General features: G+C 46.3%; 1 protein-coding gene across 2 annotated transcripts in view; it reads right to left on the bottom strand.

Moving 5' to 3' along the window:
* Positions 1–23827, bottom strand: part of DYNC1H1 (dynein cytoplasmic 1 heavy chain 1) — a 916572-nt gene that overhangs the window by 825454 nt on the left and 67291 nt on the right. For both annotated transcript variants that reach the window (XM_069208347.1, XM_069208346.1), the window contains exons 9-10: positions 21492–21671; positions 3152–3301 (exon numbers count right to left, since the gene is read on the bottom strand). In XM_069208347.1, the coding sequence (XP_069064448.1) occupies positions 3152–3301; positions 21492–21671 (330 nt within the window). The remainder of the gene's footprint in view (positions 1–3151; positions 3302–21491; positions 21672–23827) is intronic.

Genomic DNA, 23827 nt, shown 5'->3' with positions numbered 1-23827 from the left:
GATCTCCTGGTGCGCCCCTATGTCTCCTCGCCACTGCCCTGTTCACTGCAGGAGTAGTTACTGGCTTCTTCCACAAGACCAATATAGGCTCAGTTAAAGCCTCATTGAAAGGCATCAAAGGGTCAGCACTGGACGCAGAAGGATGCAGTACCTTTGTGAGCAGGTTAGTTTTCACCTCCGCCAGAGACAAAGGTGTATGGAAGGAAGCGGCCTCTTCTGTAAACTCCCCCGGAGACGCAATGTCCCACTCCGGGGAAGTATCCAGCCCACTTGCAGTGGCCAGACCCTGGAACTCATCCGAAGGCTCAATCTCACCTTCCTCCAGCTGTCTGTAGCCTCCTCCAAAAGTCTTAAAGCCTTCCTACGAGACCAAAGATGTGTCTCTAGAGCCAGCGTCGATAAAGAATCCATCGACGCCGACTACTTCGAACCTCGGAAAGGCCCAGGAAGAGATGGGTGACTCCTAGTCTCACCCGGCGCGGAGTCCAACGATGACCTCCGCGGAGTTGGTTGGCAGGAAGGCGATGGAGCCGGTCTGGAAGGAGACATCATCGAAGTCGGATGGCGCGGTGATGGAGTCAGCTGACGCGATGGTGGAGCCACCGTCACAAGTGGTGAACTCCCACAAGGGGATACCCTCGGTGCCGATCCGACAGTCTCCGCAGGACAAAAGGGCATGAATGGAGCCGCCTTAGACGGCGCCGGAGAGCCCAAATCAAACGCCAATGGCCCCGTGGAACCCGCCGGTGCACCAGCAGGGGCCATAGATTGAAAAACGGCATACATTGCATTAAAAAAATGCAGCCGGATCGGTCCCTGGAGCCGGAAAAGGCGGGTATTGCTGAGCAGAGGTTTGCTGTACATCAGGCTCCCTCGACGCCGGCGAAAATTGAGGGCTATGATGAACAACCTCAAAGACAGATGGCGCCGGCGACAACTCCGGACTCCTGGGCTGAGGCGTCACAGTAGGGCTCATCTCCCATGTCTTCTGGCGTCGAGAAGACCGAGACCTCTATCGGCTCCGCTCCGACCGGCGCCGAGAGTCATGACGGCACCAAGAATCATGACGCTGCCGCTTCTTATGCTTCTTGGGTGAAACATGGGAGGCATCCCTTTTATGGCCCTTCTTATTCACTTTTGCCAGAAAAAGCTTCGCCTCACGCTCTTTCAGAGCTTTAGGATTCATGCTCTGGCACGATGAGCATCCTTCAACATCATGCTCTGAACTAAGGCACCAAATACAATACAAATGAGGGTCGGTCACTGACATCCGACCACCCCGCATTTCTCTATATGGCTTGAAACCTGACTTTTTGGGAGGAGACATTGTAACCACCAAAAAACGCTACAGTTATCAACGAGCCAGGAAGAAAAACCATTGGCGTCGAAGGCACGAAAAAATGGAAACTGATGTTAGTACGCAGACGAGGACCTCTTATTGGCACATTGACGTCAGACGGAGTCACATGGAGCCGTGCCATTATGATGTCCTCGTCGACGTGGACAGCTAGGAAGAAGACTTTCCGTTGGATGCTGGCGCAAGGGCGAATTCATAAGGTGAGGAATCCACAGGTAGTTGTATCCATCAGAAAGACGTAGACTAGGTTTACAAAAACATTGACGATCCGTTTTCTTTCCTCACATACAAGAAATACATGTACCACTGGATAGACTAGAATGTTAATAAAGTTTTAAAAAAAGGTTTCTCATTCATTTTGATTTGTAATCCATAAAGCATGTGCATAGGAAATTTACTATTTAGCCTACATATCTTTTACAGTTTTGTCCGTGGCTTTTTATTTCAATTTTACAGACCATTTACTTCAGATAAGAGGTTTCCTGTGCAACACCGCCTCAAGACAAAATGACCAGACTCAATATATAACTTTTGAATGCACCATTTAAAATAGGTGCCTCCAGACTGAGTGAACATCAGTGACTATTTAGTCATCGTGCTTTTATATCTGCAGTGCTTCACAAAAACTGCATTATAAAACATAATGAAGCAGATACAAGGGCATACTTGATAGGATGGCAGCAAGAGAGGTTCATTCATCAGCCTTGAGGCCGATCGAATGGAAAAAGGAAAATCATTAGAGCTAGAACAGATGCTTATTATCGCAAACCAAGGATAGTCAGATAGTTGAAATATTTGAGTAGTGTAGAGAAAATGAAACCTAAACTGAGAAGAGGGAGACAAACGTTCAGCAAGATACTGGGATGTACTGGATTAAGGGAGAAAAGAGAACACATACATTTCTGATAGTCTGAGGAGAAGAAAGCTGATTTTTAGGAAGGCCACCAACAGGAAATAATATTTATGAGAAAGAATTAAAGACTGCAAAATAACTTTCATAGAAAGAGTCCAAAATGAAAAATGTAAAATAAACAATTTCAGTGTAAAAATGAGACTAGTTAAAGAGTAAAGAGACTAGACAAACAGTGGAAAATGAAAAGAGCAAAGGGCCCAGAAAGCACCACTACAGAGCCTAATAGGGAAAGAATGGAATATATTTAACCTAAAATTAAGAAATCATATCTGTTTTGAAGGAATAGCAGCTTGAACTTGGCTAAGTTTCCCACATCACAGGAGCAGATTTCTCAGGCAATGATAGACTCGTGTCTTAGCTGTCACCAGCACCTCACCTATAAGGATGAAAGGATGCATGCTATGCTGTTTTCTTAACATTTGCTTCAGCACTGACTGAAAGCTTCTGACTTTACCTTTCCACTGCATGAAAAATGATAACCCCAACCCAACCCCAAAGAAAGCTTACAACTATTTCATGTTTTTCATTTCACAGCAGTCTTCCAAATGTTGCTATGAAAGGTAAGGAAGATAACCTGGATGCACAAATGATTTGAATTTTCTGACGTGTGTGATTTTAAGTAGAACATTGAGTTCCTAATACAGAAGCTACATTTGTTTATTCTGCACAAATAACAAAATATTGACATGAGTTTTACACACCAGTCCACAACAGTATATTTTACAAGAACACCTGATCATGTATTGCTGTACACAAGGGTATGCACTCAAAGGTAAAGGATCTGAAACAAAGTCAGTCTCAATGAAGATATCCTCATCTAACTCACCACCAACCCACCTGCAAAATCCAACAAACTAACAGGTCAGAGTGAAGGGACTTACTTTGATTTTGGGCTCCCCTCCAGGTTTGTGGCTGACTTGTGGAGCATCTGTATCCATATCCACTTCCGCTTTGTCATCAAACTGTCCCATGAGAACCTGAGTCCAGGTTTTCAGTCCAGCTTGCAGACGAACACCTAGGATTCTTTCAATCTATATAAAAAAAAGGTAACGTATCAGTGAACTTTTATTTAAAAATAATGTATGAATGATTACAAACTAATGCAACATTTTCCTAACATTTCAGTAACCAATTTGCGCTAAAGCAATCTAAGTAGCTCCAGCAACATTGATTATTTCCAAGTCTTTTGTAATGCTCATATCAGAATACCAAGTTCAGTACACGTATGCCTGGTGTCCAAGTGATAGCAGTAAAGCTCAATGGTACAAAACAGGTAGAGTTAGGGACCTAATCGGCTAACAAACGGTTACACAACACTGAAATGCTACATTATCTATGACAAGCAAGAATAGCATAGTAACGAGATCAAATTATTTTTGCAAAACGTCATACAGATGTTTGACCAAAGTACAATGCTTAGTTTTAAAACTAGAGATGTGTACCTACTGCAGTGGGGATCAGACTTTGTACCAAGGGTAGGGGCAGTGGTGTAAGGACAGTTGTGGTACAGGGGAGGCCTGTCTTGTTTCTGTTTTATGAACATGCTTTTTATGCATTTGTCGCTATGTTGAAGACAGATGCGATTAGTCCCCATATTCGAGTGATGTGCAGAAGGACGTAATTTCCTTTGTTTTTCTTTTTCTGAAATGCCAATTAACACAGTTACACGATGAAAACTAGGAATGCAACAGGGCATATGGCCTTCAACATAAACTATACCAAATATTAACTTGTTAACCTCGCTTCTCTTAGTCCTAATCCCCCTACAATAACTTTTGGAGCACTAGAATCTACTAAATTTCATTATGATGGCGGCTGCACTAAGCAATCAAAAATGAAAGGAAGGAAAAATTATCTTCATGGCTATTCATTTCCCATAGTGTAAGGAAATGCCTCCTTGGCATGGTTACCCCCTGACTTTTTGCCTTTGCTGATGCTATGTTTTGAATTGAAAGTGTGCTGAGGCCTGCTAACCAGGCCCCAGCAGCAGTGTTCTTTCCCTAACCTGTACTTTTGTATCCACAATTGGCACACCCTGGCATCCAGATAAGTCCCTTGTAAATGGTACCCCTGGTACCAAGGGCCCTGATGCCAAGGAAGGTCTCTAAGGGCTGCAGCATGTCTTATGCCACCCTGGAGACCCCTCACTCTGCACAGACACACTGCTTGCCAGCTTGTGTATGCTGGTGAGAACAAAACGAGTAAGTCGACATGGCACTCCCCTCAGGGTGCCATGCCAACCTCTCACTGCCTATGCAAGTATAGATAAGTCACCCCTCTAGCAGGCCTTACAGCCCTAAGGCAGGGTGCACTATACCATAGGTGAGGGCACCAGTGCATAAGCAAAACCTTAGACATTGTAAGTGCAGGGTAGCCATAAGAGTATATGGTCTGGGAGTCTGTTTTACACGAACTCCACAGCACCATAATGGCTAAACTGAAAACTGGGAAGTTTTGGAATCAAACTTCTCAGCACAATAAAAGCACACAGATGCCAGTGTACATTTTATAGTAAAATACACCCCAGAGGGCACCTTAGAGGTGCCCCCTGAAACCTTAACCGACTATCTGTGTAGGCTGACTGGTTCCAGCAGCCTGCCACAACCGAGACATGTTGCTGGCCCCATGGGGAGAGTGCCTTTGTCACTCTGTGGCTAGTAACAAAGCCTGCACTGGGTTGAGATGCTAACACCTCCCCCAGGCAGGAGCTGTAACACCTGGCGGTGAGCCTCAAAGGCTCACCCCCTTTGTTCCAGCACCACAGGGCACTCCAGCTAGTGGAGTTGCCCGCCCCCTCCGGCCATGGCCCTACTTTTGGCGGCAAGGCCGGGGGAAATAATGAGAATAACAAGGAGGAGTCACTGGCCAGTCAGGACAGCCCCTAAGGTGTCCTGAGCTGAAGTGACTAACTTTTAGAAATCCTCCATCTTGCTGATGGAGGATTCCCCAATAGGATTAGGGATGTGACCCCCTCCCCTTGGGAGGAGGCACAAAGAGGGTGTACCCACCCTCAGGGCTAGTAGCCATTGGCTACTAACCCCCCAGACCTAAACACGCCCTTAAATTTAGTATTTAAGGGCTTCCCTGAACCTAAGAATTGAGATTCCTGAAACTACAAGAAGAAGAAGACTGCTGAGCTGAAAAACCCCTGCAGAGGAAGAACAGAAGACACCAACTGCTTTGGCCCCAGACTTACCGGCCTGTCTCCTGCCTTCCAAAGAAACCTGCTCCAGCGACGCTTTACAAGGGACCAGCGACCTCTGAATCCTCCGAGGACTGCCCTGCTTCAAGAAAGACAAGAAACTCCCGAGGAAAGCGGCACTGCTCCAAAAGAACTGCAACTTTGTTACAGAGGAGCAGATTTAAAGACCCCAGCAACTCCCCGCAAGAAGCGTGAGACTTGCAACACTGCACCCGGCGACCCCGACTCGACTGGTGGAGAACCAACACCGCAGGGAGGACCCTCCGGCGACTCCAAGACCGTGAGTAACCAAAGTTGTCCCCCCTGAGCCCCCACAGCGACGCCTGCAGAGGGAATCCCGAGGCTCCCCCTGACCACGACTGCCTGAACCTAAAGTCCAGACGGCTGGAAAAGACCCTGCACCCGCAGCCCCCAGCACCTGAAGGAACGGAACTTCTGTGCAGGAGTGACCCCCAGGAGGCCCTCTCCCTTGCCCAGGTGGTGGCTACCCCGAGGAGCCCCCCCCCCTTGCCTGCCTGCACCGCTGAAGAGATCCCTTGGTCTCTCATTGAACATCATTGAAAACCCGATGCGTATTTGCACACTGCACCCGGCCGCCCCCGTGCTGCTGAGGGTGTACTTTTTGTGCTGACTTGTGTCCCCCCCGGTGCCCCACAAAACCCCCCTGGTCTGCCCTCCGAAGACGCGGGTACTTACCTGCTGGCAGACCGGAACCGGGGCACCCCCTTCTCTCCATTGAAGCCTATGTGTTTTGGGCACCTCTTTGACCTCTGCACCTGACCGGCCCGGAGCTGCTGGTGTGGTAACTTTGGGGTTGCTCTGAACCCCCAACGGTGGGCTACCTTGGACCCAAACCTGAGACTTGTAAGTGATTTACTTACCGGCTAAAACTAACAATAACTTACCTCCCCCAGGAACTGTGAAAATTGCACTGTGTCCACTTTTAAAACAGCTATTTGTGTTTTATGTGAAAAGTATATATGCTACTGTAATTATTCAAAGTTCCAAAAGTACTTACCTGCAATACCTTTAAAATGAGATATTACATGTAGAATTTGAACCTGTGGTTCTTAAAATAAACTAAGAAAATATATTTTTCTATAACAAAACCTACTGGCTGGATTTGTCTCGGAGTGTGTGTTCCTCATTTATTGCCTGTGTGTATGTACAACAAATGCTTAACACTACTCCTTGGATAAGCCTACTGCTCGACCACACTACCACAAAATAGAGCATTAGTATTATCACTTTTTGCCACTATCTTACCTCTAAGGGGAACCCTTGGACTCTGTGCATACTATTCCTTACTTTGAAATAGTGCATACAGAGCCAACTTCCTACATTGGTGGATCAGCGGTGGGGTACAAGACTTTGCATTTGCTGGACTACTCAGCCAATACCTGATCACACGACAAATTCCAAAAATTGTCATTAGAAATTGATTTTTTGCAATTTGAAATTTTTCTAAATTCTTTAAAGTCCTGCTAGGGCCTTGTGTTAGTCCCTGTTATCATTTCTTTTAGAGTTTAAAAGTTTGGTAAAAGTTTGAATTAGATTCTAGAACTAGTTTTAGATTCTTAAAAAGTATTCCAACTTTTAGAAGCATAATGTCTAGTACAGATATGAATGTGGTGGAACTCGACACCACACCTTACCTCCATCTTAAGATGAGGGAGCTAAGGTCACTCTGTAAACTAAAGAAAATAGCAATGGGCTCCAGACCTTCCAAACTACAGCTCCAGGAGCTGTTGGCAGAGTTTGAAAAGGCCAATCCCTCTGAGGATGGCAATTCAGAGGATGATGATAGTGACTTGGAGGGTGATTCCCCCCTACCAGTCCTATCTAGGGAAGACAGGGCCTCTCAAGCCCTGACTCCAAGCATAATAGTCAGAGATGCTGGCTCCCTCACAGGAGGGACCAACCTCTCTGAAATCACTGAGGATAACCCCAGTGAAGAGGACATCCAGTTAGACAGGATGGCCAAAAGATTGGCTTTGGAAAGACAGATCCTAGCCATAGAAAGGGAAAGACAAGAGATGGGCCTAGGACCCATCAATGGTGGCAGCAACATAAATAGGGTCAGAGATTCTCCTGACATGTTGAAAATCCCTAAAGGGATTGTAACTAAATATGAAGATGGTGATGACATCACCAAATGGTTCACAGCTTTTGAGAGGGCTTGTGTAACCAGAAAAGTGAACAAATCTCACTGGGGTGCTCTCCTTTGGGAAATGTTCACAGGAAAGTGTAGGGATAGACTCCTCACACTCTCTGGAAAAGATGCAGAATCTTATGACCTCATGAAGGGTACCCTGATTGAGGGCTTTGGATTCTCCACTGAGGAGTATAGGATTAGATTCAGGGGGGCTCAAAAATCCTCGAGCCAGACCTGGGTTGACTTTGTAGACTACTCAGTAAAAACACTAGATGGTTGGATTCAAGGCAGTGGTGTAAGTAATTATGATGGGCTGTACAATTTATTTGTGAAAGAACACCTATTAAGTAATTGTTTCAATGACAAACTGCATCAGCATCTGGTAGACCTAGGACCAATTTCTCCCCAAGAATTGGGAAAGAAGGCGGACCATTGGGTCAAGACTAGGGTGTCCAAAACTTCCACAGGGGGTGACCAAAAGAAAGGGGTCACAAAATCTCCCCAGGGGAAGGGTGGTGAGACAGCCAAAAACAAAAATAGTAAAGAGTCTTCCACAGGCCCCCAAAAACCTGCACAGGAGGGTGGGCCCAGAGCCTCTTCACAAAACAATTCTGGGTACAAGGGTAAAAACTTTGATCCCAAAAAGGCCTGGTGTCGTAGCTGTAGTCAGTCTGGACACCAAACTGGAGACAAGGCCTGTCCCAAGAAAAATACCACTTCAAACTCCACTCCAGCTAACACTGGAATGGCTAGTCTCCAAGTGGGATCAACAGTGTGCCCAGAGCAAATCAGGTGTCACACTGAAGCTACATTAGTCTCTGAGGGTGGGGTGGATTTAGCCACACTGGCTGCCTGGCCCCCTAACATGCAAAAATACAGGCAGCAGCTCTTAATTAATGGGACAAGTGTAGAGGGCCTGAGGGATACAGGTGCCAGTGTCACTGGTGACAGAGAAACTGGTTTCCCCGGGCAAATACCTGGCTGGACAAACTTATCCAGTCACCAACGCTGACAATCAGACTAAAGTACACCCCATGGCTATGGTAACTTTAGAGTGGGGAGGGGTCAACGGCCTGAAACAAGTGGTGGTCTCCTCAAATATCCCAGTAGACTGTTTGCTTGGAAATGACCTGGAGTCCTCAGCATGGGCTGAGGTAGAACTGAAAACCCATGCAGCCATGCTGGGTATCCCTGAACTGGTGTGTGTCAAGACTAGGGCACAGTGCAAGGCACAGGGTGAAAAAGTAGAGCTGGAGTCTGGAAGAAAGGCCCAGCCTACCAAGAGAAAAGGAAAGTCAGCTGGGAAACCAGCTGCAACACAACAAGAAAAAGAGAACCTCTCTTCTCAGGAAGAAGTTCTGCCCTCTGAGGGAACTGAGCCTATGGAGCTGGAACCTTATCAGGTTGAGCTCTTAGGCCCAGGGGGACCCGCAAGGGAAGAGTTGTGTAAGGGACAAGAAACCTGTCCCTCTCTTGAAGGCCTTAGGCAGCAAGCTGCTGAAGAGTCCAAAGGCAAGAAAAATGGAACACATAGGGTCTATTGGGAAGATGGACTCCTGTACACTGAGGCAAGAGATCCCAAACCTGTTGCCACTAGGAGAGTGGTAGTCCCTCGGGCGTTGAGAGTTTATTCTGACCTTAGCCCATGATATTCCCATTGCTGGGCATTTGGGACAAACCAAGACGTGGGAGAGGTTAGTCAACCACTTCTACTGGCCCAACATGTCCCAGAAGGTTAAGGAGTTTTGCATCTCCTGTCTCACCTGTCAAGCCAGTGGTAAGACAGGTGGACATCCAAAGGCCCCCCTCATTCCACTTCCAGTGGTGGGGGTCCCCTTTGAAAGAGTGGGTGGGGACATAGTGGGTCCACTTGAACCTCCCACAGCCTCAGGAAATATGTACATCCTAGTAGTAGTGGATCATGCTACTAGGTATCCTGAAGCTATTCCCCTTAAGTCGACTACTGCCCCTGCAGTAGCCAAGGCCCTCATTGTTATCTTTACCAGAGTGGGCTTCCCTAAGGAGGTGGTGTCTGACAGAGGTACCAACTTCATGTCAGCATACCTGAAACACATGTGGAATGAGTGTGGAGTGACTTATAAATTCACTACACCATATCATCCACAAACTAATGGCCTTGTTGAGAGATTCAACAAGACATTAAAGGGCATGATCATGGGGCTCCCAGAAAAACTCAAAAGGAGATGGGATGTCCTCCTGCCATGTCTGTTTTTCGCTTACAGAGAGGTGCCTCAGAAGGGAGTAGGGTTCTCACCCTTTGAACTTCTGTTTGGCCACCCTGTAAGGGGACCACTTGCTCTTGTTAAAGGCGGCTGGGAGAGACCTCTTCATGAGGATAAACAAGACATAGTGGACTATGTACTTGGCCTTCGCTCAAGGATGGCAGAGTACATGGAAAAGGCAAGTAAAAACCTTGAGGCCAGCCAACAACTCCAGAAGTTTTGGTATGACCAAAAGGCTGCACTGGTTGAATTTCAACCAGGGCAGAAAGTCTGGGTTCTGGAGCCTGTGGCTCCCAGAGCACTTCAGGACAAATGGAGTGGCCCTTACCCAGTACTAGAGAGGAAGAGTCAGGTCACCTACCTGGTAGACCTGGGCACTAGCAGGAGCCCCAAGAGGGTGATCCATGTGAACCGCCTTAAGCTCTTCCATGACAGGGCTGATGTGAATCTGTTGATGGTAACAGATGAGGACCAGGAAGCTGAGAGTGAGCCTCTCCCTGATCTCCTCTCATCAGACCCTAAAGATGGCTCAGTGGATGGAGTGATCTATTCAGACACCCTCTCTGGCCAACAGCAAGCTGACTGTAGAAAGGTCCTACAACAGTTTGCTGAGCTCTTTTCCCTAACCCCTGGTCAGACACACCTGTGTACCCATGATGTGGACACAGGACACAGCATGCCTGTCAAAAACAAAATCTTCAGACAGTCTGATCAAGTTAAGAAAAAGCATCAAGGTGGATGTCCACAAGATGCTGGAATTGGGAGTAATTGAGCACTCTGACAGCCCCTGGGCTAGCCCAGTGGTCTTAGTCCCCAAACCTCACACCAAAGATGGAAAGAGAGAGACGAGGTTTTGTGTGGACTACAGAGGTCTTAATTCGGTCACCAAGACAGATGCCCATCCCATTCCTAGAGCTGACGAGCTGATTGACAAATTAGGTGCTGCCAAATTCTGAAGTACCTTTGACTTAACAGCAGGGTACTGGCAAATCAAAATGGCACCTGGAGCAAAAGAGAAAACAGCATTCTCCACACCTGATGGGCATTATCAGTTTACTGTTATGCCCTTTGGTTTAAAGAATGCCCCTGCCACCTTCCAAAGGTTGGTGAATCAAGTCATTGCTGGGTTGGAGTCCTTTAGTGCAGCTTATCTTGATGATATTGCTGTCTTTAGCTCCAACTGGCAGGATCACCTGGTCCACCTGAAGAAGGTTTTGAAGGCTCTGCAATCAGCAGGCCTCTCTATCAAGGCATCCAAATGCCAGATAGGGCAGGGAACTGTGGTTTACTTGGGACACCTTGTAGGTGGAGGCCAAGTTCAGCCACTCCAGCCTAAGATTAAGACTATTCTGGACTGGGCAGCTCCAAAAACCCAGACTCAAGTCAGGGCATTCCTTGGCTTGACTGGGTACTATAGGAGGTTTGTGAAGGGATATGGATCCATTGTGACAGCCCTCACAGAACTCACCTCCAAGAAAATGCCCAAGAAAGTAAACTGGACTGTAGAATGCCAACAGGCCTTTGACACCCTGAAACAAGCTATGAGCACAGCACCAGTTCTAAAAGCTCCAGATTACTCCAAGCAATTCATTGTGCAAACAGATGCCTCTGAACATGGGATAGAGGCAGTTTTGTCCCAAACAAATGATGATGGCCTTGACCAGCCTGTTGCTTTCATTAGCAGGAGGTTACTCCCCAGGGAGCAGCGTTGGAGTGCCATTGAGAGGGAGGCCTTTGCTGTGGTTTGGTCCCTGAAGAAGCTGAGACCATACCTCTTTGGTACTCACTTCCTAGATCAAACTGACCACAGACCTCTCAGATGGCTGATGTAAATGAAAGGTGAAAATCCAAAACTGTTGGAGGTGGTCCATCTCCCTACAGGGAATGGAGTTTATAGTGGAACACAGACCTGGGACTGCCCATGTGTAGGAAGTTGGCTCTGTATGCACTATTTCAAAGTAAGGAATAGTATGCACAGAATCCAAGGGTTCTCCTTAGAGGTAAGATAGTGGCAAAAAGAGATAATACTAATGCTCTATTTTGTGGTAGTGTGGTCGAGCAGTAGGCTTATCAAAGGCGTAGTGTTAAGCATTTGTTGTACATACACACAGGCAATAAATGAGGAACACACACTCAGAGACAAATCCAGCCAATAGGTTTTGTTATAGAAAAATATATTTTCTTAGTTTATTTTAAGAACCACAGGTTCAAATTCTACATGTAATATCTCATTTGAAAGGTATTGCAGGTACGTACTTTAGGAACTTTGAATCATTACATTAGCATGTATACTTTTTACATAAAACACAATAAGCTGTTTTAAAAGTGGACACAGTGCAATTTTCACAGTTCCTGGGGGAGGTAAAGTAAGGTTAGTTTTAACAGGTAAGTAAGTCACTTACAGGTTTCAGTTTTTGGTCCTAGGTAGTCCACCGTTGGGGGTTCAGAGCAACCCCAAAGTTATCACACCAGCATCTCAGGGCCGGTCAGGTGCAAAGGTCAAAGAGGTGCCCAAAACACATAGGCTTCAATGGAGAGAAGGGGGTGCCCCGGTTCCGGTCTGCCAGCAGGTAAGTACCCACGTCTTCGGAGGGCAGACCAGGGGGGTTTTGTGGGGCACCGGGGGGGGACACAAGTCAGCACAAAAAGTACACCCTCAGCAGCATGGGGGCGGCCGGGTGCAGTGTGTAAACAAGCGTCGGGTTCTCTGTAGGTTTCAATGGGAGACCAAGCGGTCTCTTCAGCGGTGCAGGCAGGCAGGCAAGGGGGGGGCTCCTCGGGGGTAGCCACCACCTGGGCAAGGGAGAGGGCCTCCTGGGGGTCACTCCTGCACAGAAGTTCCGTTCCTTCAGGTGCTGGGGGCTGGAGGTCTTTTCCAGCGTCGGGACTTTAGGTTCAGGCAGTCGCGGTCAGGGGGAGCCTCGGGATTCCCTCTGCAGGCGTCGCTGTGGGGGCTCCGGGGGCACAACTTTGGTTACTCACGGACTCGGAGTCACCGGAGGGTCCTCCCTGAGGTGTTGGTTCTCCACCAGTCGAGTCGGGGTCGCCAGGTGCAGTGCTGCAAGTCTCACGCTTCTTGCGGGGAGTTGCAGGGGTCTTTAAATCTGCTCCTCTGAAACAAAGTTGCAGTCTTTTTGGAGCAGGGCCGCTGTCCTCGGGAGTTTCTTGTCTTTCTTGAAGCAGGGGCAGTCCCCTGAGGATTCAGAGGTCGCTGGTCCTTTGGAAAGCGTCGCTGGAGCAGGTTTCTTTGGAAGGCAGGAGACATGCCGGTAGGACTGGGGCCAAAGCAGTTGGTGTCTTCTGTTCTTCCTCTGCAGGGGTTTTTCAGCTCAGCAGTCCTCTTCTTCTGTAAGTTGCAGGAATCTAAATTCTTCGGTTCAGGGAAGCCCTTAAATACTAAATTTAAGGGCGTTTTTAGGTCTGTGGGGTTAGTAGCCAATGGCTACTATCCCTGAGGGTGGGTACACCCTCTTTGTGCCTCCTCCCAAGGGGAGGGGGTCACATTCCTATCCCTATTGGGGGAATCCTCCATCTGCAAGATGGAGGATTTCTAAAAGTTAGTCACTTCAGCTCAGGACACCTTAGGGGCTGTCCTGACTGGCCAGTGACGACTCCTTGTTATTCTCATTATTTTCTCCGGCCTTGCCGCCAAAAGTGGGGGCCGTGGCCGGAGGGGGCGGGCAACTCCACTAGCTGGAGTGTCCTGCGGTGCCGGCCCAAAGGGGTGAGCCTTTGTGGCTCACCGCCAGGTGTGACAGCTCCTGCCTGGTGGAGGTGTTAGCATCTCTACCCAGTGCAGGCTTTGTTACTGGCCTCAGAGTGACAAAGGCACTCTCCCCATGGGGCCAGCAACATGTCTCGGTTGTGGCAGGCTGCTGGAACCAGTCAGCCTACACAGATAGTCGGTTAAGGTTTCAGGGGGCACCTCTAAGGTGCCCTCTGGGGTGTATTTCACAATAAAATGTACACTGGCATCAGTGTGCATTTATTGTGCTGAGAAGTTTGATACCAAACTTCCCAATTTTCAGGTGTAGCCATTATGGTGCTGTGGAGTTCGTGTAAAACAGACTCCCAGACCATATACTCTTATGGCTACCCTGCACTTACAATGTCTAAAGGTATTGCTTAGACACTGTAGGGGCACAGTGCTCATGCACTGGTGCCCTCACCTATGGTGTAGTGCACCCTGCCTTAGGGCTGTAAGGCCTACTAGAGGGGTGACTTATCTACACCTGCATAGGCAGTGAGAGGCTGGCATGGCACCCTGAGGGGAGTGCCATGTCGACTTACTCGTTTTGTTCTCACCAGCACACACAAGCTGGCAAGCACTGTGTCTGTGCTGAATGAGGGGTCTCCAGGGTGGCATAAGACATGCTGCAGCCCTTAGAGACCTTCCTTGGCATCAGGGCCCTTGGTACCAGGGGTACCATTTACAAGGGACTTATCTGGATGCCAGGGTGTGCCAATTGTGGATACAAAAGTACAGGTTTAGGGAAAGAACACTGGTGCTGGGGCCTGGTTAGCAGGCCTCAGCACACTTTCAATTCAAAACATAGCATCAGCAAAGGCAAAAAGTCAGGGGGTAACCATGCCAAGGAGGCATTTCCTTACACCATGCCAATGCAGATGGCCTTTCCAGGTTCTTCCACTTAGAAAATGAAGACTCTCTCGGGAAAGGTTAGTCTCATCCTCTTTCGTTTGGGGGGTGGTTGTGTAAGGAAATGCCTCCTTGGCATGGTTACCCCCTGACTTTTTGCCTTTGCTGATGCTATGTTTTGAATTGAAAGTGTGCTGAGGCCTGCTAACCAGGCCCCAGCACCAGTGTTCTTTCCCTAAACCTGTATCTGGTAGAGAGTATATCTAGCCAAAGATTCCTATTGACCCACCCATTTTCCCCACTCTGTGGGCAGATTAAGGGTCAGGACTCCTTCCTTTTAGGACCAGAGTTTGTACAAACCAGTTTCAGCGCACTTCATGGTTATTGTAGGAGGCTGGCCTGGCTTGTAGTGGGTACCAGAGGTACTTACACCTTGTGCCAGGTCCAGTTATCCCTTATTAGTGTAGAAGAGGTGTTTCTAGCAGTTTAGGCTGATAGACGGTAGCTATGGCAAAGCAGCTTAGGCTGAACTAGGAGACATGTAAAGCTCCTACTATACCACTGGTGCCATATGCACAATATCATAAGAAAACACAATACACAGAAGTACTAAAAATAAAGGTACTTTATTTTTATGACAATATGCCAAAAGTATCTCAGTGAGTACCCTCAGTATGAGGGTGAGAAATATACACCAGATATATGTACACAAACCAAACTTATGCAGATAATAGCAAAAGGAAGTAATGCAAGCAATGTAAACTTACAGTAGATTGCAATAGGAACACATAGGGGGAACACAAACAATATACTCCAAAAGTGGGATGCGAACCACGAATGGACCCCAAACCTATGTGAGCTTGTAGAGGGTCGCTGGGACTGTAAGATAACAGTGAGGGTTAGAACAATAGCCCACCCCAAGACCCCGAAAGGTAGGTGTAAAGGGCACCTACTACCCCCAGAGAGCACAGAAGTCGTGATCGGGGGCTTCTGCAAGGAGAACAAACACCAGCAATGCAACAACAGTGGATTTCTGGACCTGAGCACCTGTTAGACAAGGGGACCAAGTCCAAGAGTCGCGACTGTGCCGAAAGTGGGCAGGAGCCCAAGAAATGCCAGCTGACTGTGCAAGGAAGCTGCCACCTGTTGGAAGAAGCTTAGTGTTCTGCAAGAACGAAGAGGACTAGGAACTTCCCCTTTGGAGGATGGATGTCCCATGTCGTGAAGAAGCTTGCAGAGGTGTTCCCACGCAGAAAGACCGCAAACAAGCCTTGCTAGCTGCAACGGTCGCGGTTAGGGTTTTTGGATGCTGCTGTGGCCCAGGAGGGACCAGGATGTCGCCACTTGGATGAGGAGACAGAGGGGGCGCCCAGCAAGTCAGGGAGCCCTCACAGAAGCAGGCAGCACCCGCAGAAGTACCGGAACAGGCACTTGGAAGAGGAGTGAACCGGAGTCCACCCGAAGTCACAAAAGGGAGTCCTACGATGCCGGAGGACAACTCAGAAGGTTGTGCACTGCAGGTTAGAGTGTCGGGGACCCAGGCTTGGCTGTGCACGAAGGAAATCCTGTTAGAGTGCACAGGAGCCGGAGTAGCTGCAAATCACGTGGTACCCAGCAATGCAGTCTAGCGTGGGGAGGCAAGGACTCACCTCCACCAAACTAGGACTGAAGAGTCACTGGACTGTGGGAGTCCCTGGACAGAGTTGCTGAGTTCCAGGGACCACGCTCGTCGTGCTGAGAGGGGACCCAGAGGACCAGTGATGCAGTCTTTTGTTGTCTGCGGTTGCTTGGGGAAGATTCCGTCGACCCACGGGAGATTTCTTCAGAGCTCCTGGTGCAGAGAGGAGGCAGGCTACCCCCAGAGCATGCACCACCTGGAAACAGTTGAGAAAGCCAGCAGGATGAAGCGATACAAGGTTGCTAGTAGTCATCTTGCTACTTTGTTGCGGTTTTGCAGGCGTCCTGAGCAGTCAGCGGTCGATCCTTTGGCAGAAGGTGAAGAGGGAGATGCAGAGGAACTCTGATGAGCTCTTGCATTCGTTATCTGGTGAGATCCCCAAAGCAGAGACCATAAATAGCCAGAAAAGGAGGTTTGGTCCACTAGGAAGGAGGATTAGCTACCAAGAGAGGTAAGAGCCCATCAGAAGGAGCCGCTGACGTCACCTGCTGGCACTGGCCACTCAGAGCAGTCCAGTGTGCCACAAACACCTAGGTTTCCAAGATGGCAGAGGTCTGGGACACACTGGAGGAGCTCTGGGCACCTCCCCTGGGAGGTGCAGGTCAGGGGAGTGGTCACTCCCCTTTCCTTTGTCCAGATTCGCGCCAGAGCAGGGCTGGGGGGGATCCCTGAATCAGTGTAGACTGGCTTATGCAGAGATGGGCACCATCTGTGTCCATCAAAGCATTTCCAGAGGCTGGGGGAGGCTACTCCTCCCCAGCCTTCACACCTATTTCCAAAGGGAGAGGGTGTAACACCCTCTCTCAGAGGAAATCCTTTGTTCTGCCTTCCTGGGCCAGGGCTGCCTGGACCCCAGGAGGGCAGAAACCTGTCTGAGGGGTTGGCAGCAGCTGCAGTGGAGACCCCGGGAAGGCAGTTTGGCAGTACCCGGGTTCTGTGCTAGAGACCTGGGGGATCATGGAATTGTCACCCCCAATGCCAGAATGGCATTGGAGTGACAATTTCATGATCTTAGACATGTTACATGGCCATGTTCGGAGTTACTATTGTGACGCTGTACATAGGTAGTGACCTATGTACAGTGCACGCATGTAATGGTGTCCCTGCACTCACAAACTCCGGAGAATTTGCCCTGAACGATGTGGGGGCACCTTGGCTAGTGCCAGGGTGCCCTTACACTAAGTAACTTTGCACCCAACCTTCACCAGGTGAAGGTTAGACATATAGGTGACTTATAAGTTACTTAAGTGCAGTGGTAAATGGCTGTGAAATAACGTGGACGTTATTTCACTCAAGCTGCACTGGCAGGCTTGTGTAAGAATTGTCAGAGCTCCCTATGGGTGGCAAAAGAAATGCTGCAGCCCATAGGGATCTCCTGGAACCCCAATACCCTGGGTACCTCAGTACCATATACTAGGGAATTATATGGGTGTACCAGTATGCCAATGTGAATTGGTAAATTTAGTCACTAGCCTGTTAGTGACAAATTTGGAAAGCAGAGAGAGCATAACCACGGAGGATCTGGTTAGCAGAGCCTCAGTGAGACAGTTAGGCATCACACAGGCAACACATACAGGGCCCATACTTATGAGCACTGGGGCCCTGCCTGGTAGGGTCCCAGTGACACAGACTAAAACAACATATATACAGTGAAATATGGGGGTAACATGCCAGGCAAGATGGTACTTTCCTATAGTTACTTTTTTATAAAACTTTCCACTCCAGAAGTGCGTAACTGACTTCAGCAGACCGAGGTGGCACCTATGTAGGTGAAGCAGACGTCACTTCCGTCATGGATGCCACTGCTTGGAGCTGGCAGATGTCACCTACTGGCATGCAGGTGTACTGCTCACAAAAATCTTCCAGGTCCAGTCTGACTTCTGAGGTTAATTTGAAGGTAAAGAACCTGCGGCTGGAAGTCTGCTAGATTTCTAATACCAGTAGAAGCCAATTATGAAATGAAAATCACCATGTACCCAAGGACATCTGGAGAAGATTTAAGACTATTTTAAAAAACTTAGCAAAGAATTACTAGCCATACGCTTTCGAGCTCCTTCCTAGTAGTATTTGTTCCCTCTATGCAATGTGTGAAAATTACTAGCTAGTGTTCTGGACTATCCAGTTCAGCAATGGAAGGGAAGGATGGAAAATAATTATTTCTCCTGAACATGCATATTGAGATCAGCAAAAGGAACAGTAATAGGTCCTTCTCTTCTGATGCCTTCCTGGATATCAACAATATATGGGTTCTCAACCACATGTCCAGAAAAACAAAGGATTTTGAATCCCAACACCCATAAAGCAGATTAGGTCAGTGACTAGGGGCCAGATTTAGGTAAGTGTGGTTTTGCGAGTTGCAATTTGCGTGTCATAGCGACTCGCAAATTGCAACTCGCAAAACCACATGCAGAAAGGTGTCTCAGACACCTTCTGCGAGTCGCTATGGGGTCGCAAAGACCCACCTCATTAATATTAATGAGGTCGGTCGCAATTTGCGACCCCATAGCGACTCAGGGCACTCACAGGGATGGAGGCCTGCTGGGAACAGCAGACCTCCATGTCCGTGACTGCTTTTCAATAAAGCAGTTTTTTTTTTTTCAAAGTGCAACTCGTTTTCCTTAAAGGAAAACGAGCTGTACTTCGAAAAAAAAAAAAAAAAAAAACGAAACCTTTTGTTGCGGATTTTTTCAGGGCAGGTAGTGGTCCCTTGGACCACTGCCTGCTCTGAAAAAATAATTTTTGGTCCAGTCACAAAGGGGAAGGGGTCCCATGGGGACCCCTTCCCGTTTGCGAGTGGGTTACCATCCACTTCAAGTGGATGGTAACTGCGACTCCATTTGCGACCGCGTACGCAAATGGAGTTGCATATCACTGCGACTCGCAAATAGGAACGGAACACCCCTTCCTATTTGCGACTCGAAAATGCATTTTGCGAGTCGGTTCCGACTCGCAAAATGCATTTCTGCATAGCAAACACGCATTTGCGAGAAACAGTTTGCTACATCTGGCCCCAACTAACTTGCTGAGACTGTTGGCATGAACAATAAGACTGCCAGTTTCTTCAGTAACTAACTTATTCAAAATAATAAAGAACAAAAAAAAAAAAAAAAAAAACGAAATATATCCTTTATACAAAGGGGCATAGGAGAAGCAAAAAAGAAGACAACAGTATCAAGGTCACAGGAAAAAAAAAATCTAGTTTACACGAATGGCCAAACGTCACTTTTAATCTTTTGATTTGAATAATGTAGGATTTCGAAGTTGAAACTTCAACCTAGTTGGTACACCGATCAACCTCAAATATCCACTCCCCTTTCAGTGTCGGGCGCAGACACACAAAATAAACCAGTGGCTCTTAACCTTATTACATCTGTGGAACCCCACTTAATCTTTACTAGGACCCAGGTACCAGCACAATGAGTCATTACTAGAAGCTGGGAACCCCGGATTAAGAAACATTCACAAATCTACAACAACAAAAAAAAAATCCCAAATTTTAATGGGAAGGATAGAGGTTTTCTAAATCAAATTGAGACCACTCACATCCATACTATATTCTGTTTGATGCACTTGCACTGTTCTCATGATTCAATCTGAGAATACAAAGTTCATTTTTACCTACCAATTTCAAAATTCCTTCACATTTATATAACGTCTTAGAGTTTTTTTACTTTGCTTCCTTATTAATATACATTAACAATCTATTAATACTTAATTTCCTAATCAGTTGCAGACCCCCCTGAGTAGGCTTTGCAGATCACAGGTTAAGAACCATGGAATACACTGATCCAAGATAGGTGAGTAATGCCCTATAATGCTGAAGCATCATGTGGAGATTTGGGTCCATTACTCGTATGCATGTCTGCCATAATAATGCACAAAGGGGCATTTTATGATGGAAGTTAGATTGTACAGAACAACTTCTGCAAAACCAATAAGGATTCATGGATACTGCTTTGTCAGTTCTTGCCCCTACTTTAACAGGCCACTCTGATTCATTTGACCATATTGGTAGTTACGTCTGCTGGAAGGTCGTTTACTTTAATTGCGGCCTATTCCATGAAACACTTTCTGATATTCCTCATGAGCCTCCCCAGCAACCATCTTTTTTAGCATGACTTCTAAATATAAGGAAAAGATATACTCAACATATCCAATATTCTCTCTTTCTATCAAATATGCGCAGCCATATATTCTAAAGCTTCTCCTCGTGGGGCTTGTGGTTTTAAGAATTCACTTTTATTGAATAAGATCCCTGGACGGTTGCCGGAGACTGCTAAAAAAAAAGCAGACTCCAGAAACATACTTAGTAACATAGTGGCATTTGTTAGTTTGGTTACTGCTCTTGTTTAACTCTCAGCTTTACACCATTATTGGGAAAACTGCAGAAATCACAAATAAAAAACAAACAAATCTCAAATCCAATTTTTGTTTGGCGATTTCAAACAGTAAACATATGCACTACTAAATATTTCCAAAACATGTATGCATGGTGCTGATTCTAGCGCTCTCCTCCGAAAAGTCACTTATGCATGCACTGAAAAACAAAAGGCCAAGACCCAGTATTACAGACAGCCCAATTATTGCTTCCTTTGCCAGGGAAAATACTTTAGACTACATTCTCATAAACAGCTGCCTTTCATTCAGTCACTTTCCAACCATGTGTCTACACTGGACTATGTTGACTTCCATCCTTAGACTGCCTCAGCAAATACACTGACATCTTGTGTCTTGATCCTGGTTTGTTAAGCAAAAACTCCTCTTTAGTTGTCAGCCTATGCTTTTCCTTTACAATACTAGAACACTGATTTATTGCCGTGTGACCTGTAGTTGCTAGCATCGACCCTCATTTCACTTTTATTAAAACCTATATAAAACTTATTGCAGTCTTCTAGGCTCAACAAAATTGCACAGGGTTGTTAGTGGTGCCCACATAACCTATTTTAGCTGCTAAAGTGTAGTGCAGCTTGGGTCGGACAACTGTGTTACAACTTAAATGAGCAAGCACCTCTACACCCACTTCATCCATTTATCTGCACCCCACCTGTGCGCTTCCCCCATTCTAGTTTCCTACTGTAAATGCTTAACAACTGTATTGGTTTAACAATACCACATTTTATCAGTTTTTGCTTCCTCTATTCTTTTGCCACGAGCCTGGTGTGTTTAACATATTCTATTTAATCTATTATACGTGCGAGTATAATGCTTCCTACCTTTGCCAGTTCTGTATTGAGGAAGGTATAGAACTGCAGCAAAACATACCAAAGCCTAATAATTAGATAATAACTATAGTATACTACAAGTGTTTGCTCATTTTAAATGCTCTCTTGAAATTTGATCTCTTACCTCCATATCAAGTTTATTAACCCATATAGGCAGATTGGAGTATGAGTGAAGATTCAAATCATCCACTGCTTTTTGAACTCGGTTTAAGATTTCTGAGAACATTTTGTGCTCGTACACACAGGTTTCCAAGGATCTCACTTCCAAGTCAATCTTCTCTTCAATGATTAGGAGGTCGTCCACCTAAAGAAAAATACCACAATGTTAATAAACATTAACAACAACCACTAAATATCACTGATAAAGTAAAGCCGATTTTTCAGAAAACCTTACATCATTCACTGTTTTAGTTTTAGCCCATGTGTGATGTCTGGTACCAGTGCCTGATCATCTATCATCTAGACAGCAAATAATTTAGTTTTTAAAAAAGTAAAGACCATGGATAAGGATAAAAATCATCACTCCGTAATCTAAAGCAATATATTTCGTCAAAATTGTAATTGTCTAAAAACTGCAGAGACACAAACGTGACCCAGAAGATAAATGTTTTGCTTCAATCTGAGCATAAGCAGTTGCCCACAGTGGAACTTAGACTTGGAGCCATGCAGTGTCAAATTATTTGCACGGCACAGGAGCAACGGCTGTCAGCATGGGATAAAAAATGGTGCCCAAAACAATAACTTTGTGACTTGTTGTCAAGTGAAGGTCATACTTGGTATTCCAGTGAAATACACATACACATGTATGGAAAATGTCACTTACCCAGTGTACATCTGTTCGTGGCATGAGACGCTGCAGATTCACATGCTTTGCACATCCTGCCATCTAGGGTTGGGCTCGGAGTGTTACAAGTTGTTTTCTTCGAAGAAGTCTTTTCGAGTCACGAGATTGAGGGACTCCTCCCATTTCGGCTCCATTGCGCATGGGCGTCGACTCCATCTTAGATTGTTTTCCCCGCAGAGGGTGAGGTAGGAGTTGTGTATTACAGTAATAGTGCCCATGCAATGGAGTAAACATGTATGTACATCATGTAGTTTAAGGTGATATATTTTCAAATTTACAAATGATCAAGATAAACTTCGAAACTGTTACAGGCTCCCAGGGAGGCGGGTGGGCGCATGTGAATCTGCAGCGCCTCATGCCACGATCAGATGTACACTGGGTAAGTGACATTTTCCGTTCAATGGCATGTGTAGCTGCAGAAACACATGCTTTGAATAGACTAGTAAGCAGTTATCTCCCCAAAAGCGGTGGTTCAGCCTATAGGAGTTGAAGTTGTTTGAAACAAAGTTCGTAGTACTGCCTGGCCTACTGTGGCTTGTTGTGCTGTTAACACATCCACGCAATAGTGTTTGGTAAACGTATGCGGTGTAGACCATGTGGCTGCCTTACATATCTCAGTCATTGGAATGTTTCCTAGAAAGGCCATGGCAGCACCCTTCTTTCTAGTTGAGTGTGCCTTTGGTGTAATAGGCAGTTGTCTCTTTGCTTTGAGATAACAGGTTTGAATGCATTTAACTATCCATCTAGCAATGCCTTGTTAGGAAATTGGATTTCCTGAATGAGGTTTTTGGAAAGCAACAAATAATTGTTTTGTTTTCCAAATTTGTTTGGTTCTGTCAATGTAGTACATCAACGCTCCTTTGATGTCTAACGTATGTAGTGCTATCTCAGCTACAGAATCTGGTTCTGGAAAGAACACTGGGAGTTCCACCGTATGATTTAAGTGGAACGGTGATATAACTTGACAAAAATTTGGGATTTGTGCGTAGAACCACTTTATGTTTATGTATTTGTATAAAGGGTTCTTGTATGGTAAAGGCTTGTATTTCACTTACTCTTCTGAGAGATGTGATAGCTATTAGGAAGGCTACTTTCCAGGTTAAGTATTGTATCTCACAAGAGTGCATGGGTTCAAATGGTGGACCCATGAGTCGTGTTAATACAATATTGAGGTTCCACGAAGGAACTGGTGGTGTTCTTGGTGGAATGATCCTTTTTAGACCGTCCATAAATGCTTTTATGACTGGGATTCTAAATAGTGAAGTTGAATGTGTTATTTGCAGATAGGCAGAAATTGCTGTGAGATATATTTTAATGGATGAAAAAGCTAACTTAGACTTTTGTAAGTGTAGTAAGTAGCTTACAATGTTTTTCGCGGACACGTGTAATGGTTGAATTTGATTATTATGACAGTAATAAACAAATCGTTTCCATTTATTTGCGTAGCAATGTCTTGTAGTAGGTTTTCTAGCCTGTTTGATGACCTCCATACATTCTTGTATAAGGTCTAGATGTCCAAATTCTAAGACTTCAGGAGCCAGATTGCTAGATTCAGCGATGCTGGATTCGGGTGTCTGATCTGTTGTTTGTGTTGAGTTAACAGATCTGGTCTGTTT

The sequence above is a fragment of the Pleurodeles waltl genome, chromosome 9 (assembly GCF_031143425.1).
Source record: "Pleurodeles waltl isolate 20211129_DDA chromosome 9, aPleWal1.hap1.20221129, whole genome shotgun sequence".
NCBI classification, from domain to species: Eukaryota; Metazoa; Chordata; class Amphibia; order Caudata; family Salamandridae; genus Pleurodeles; species Pleurodeles waltl.
The sequence above is the reverse complement of the archived record's forward strand: the minus strand, read 5'-3'. Positions and strand labels throughout refer to the sequence as shown.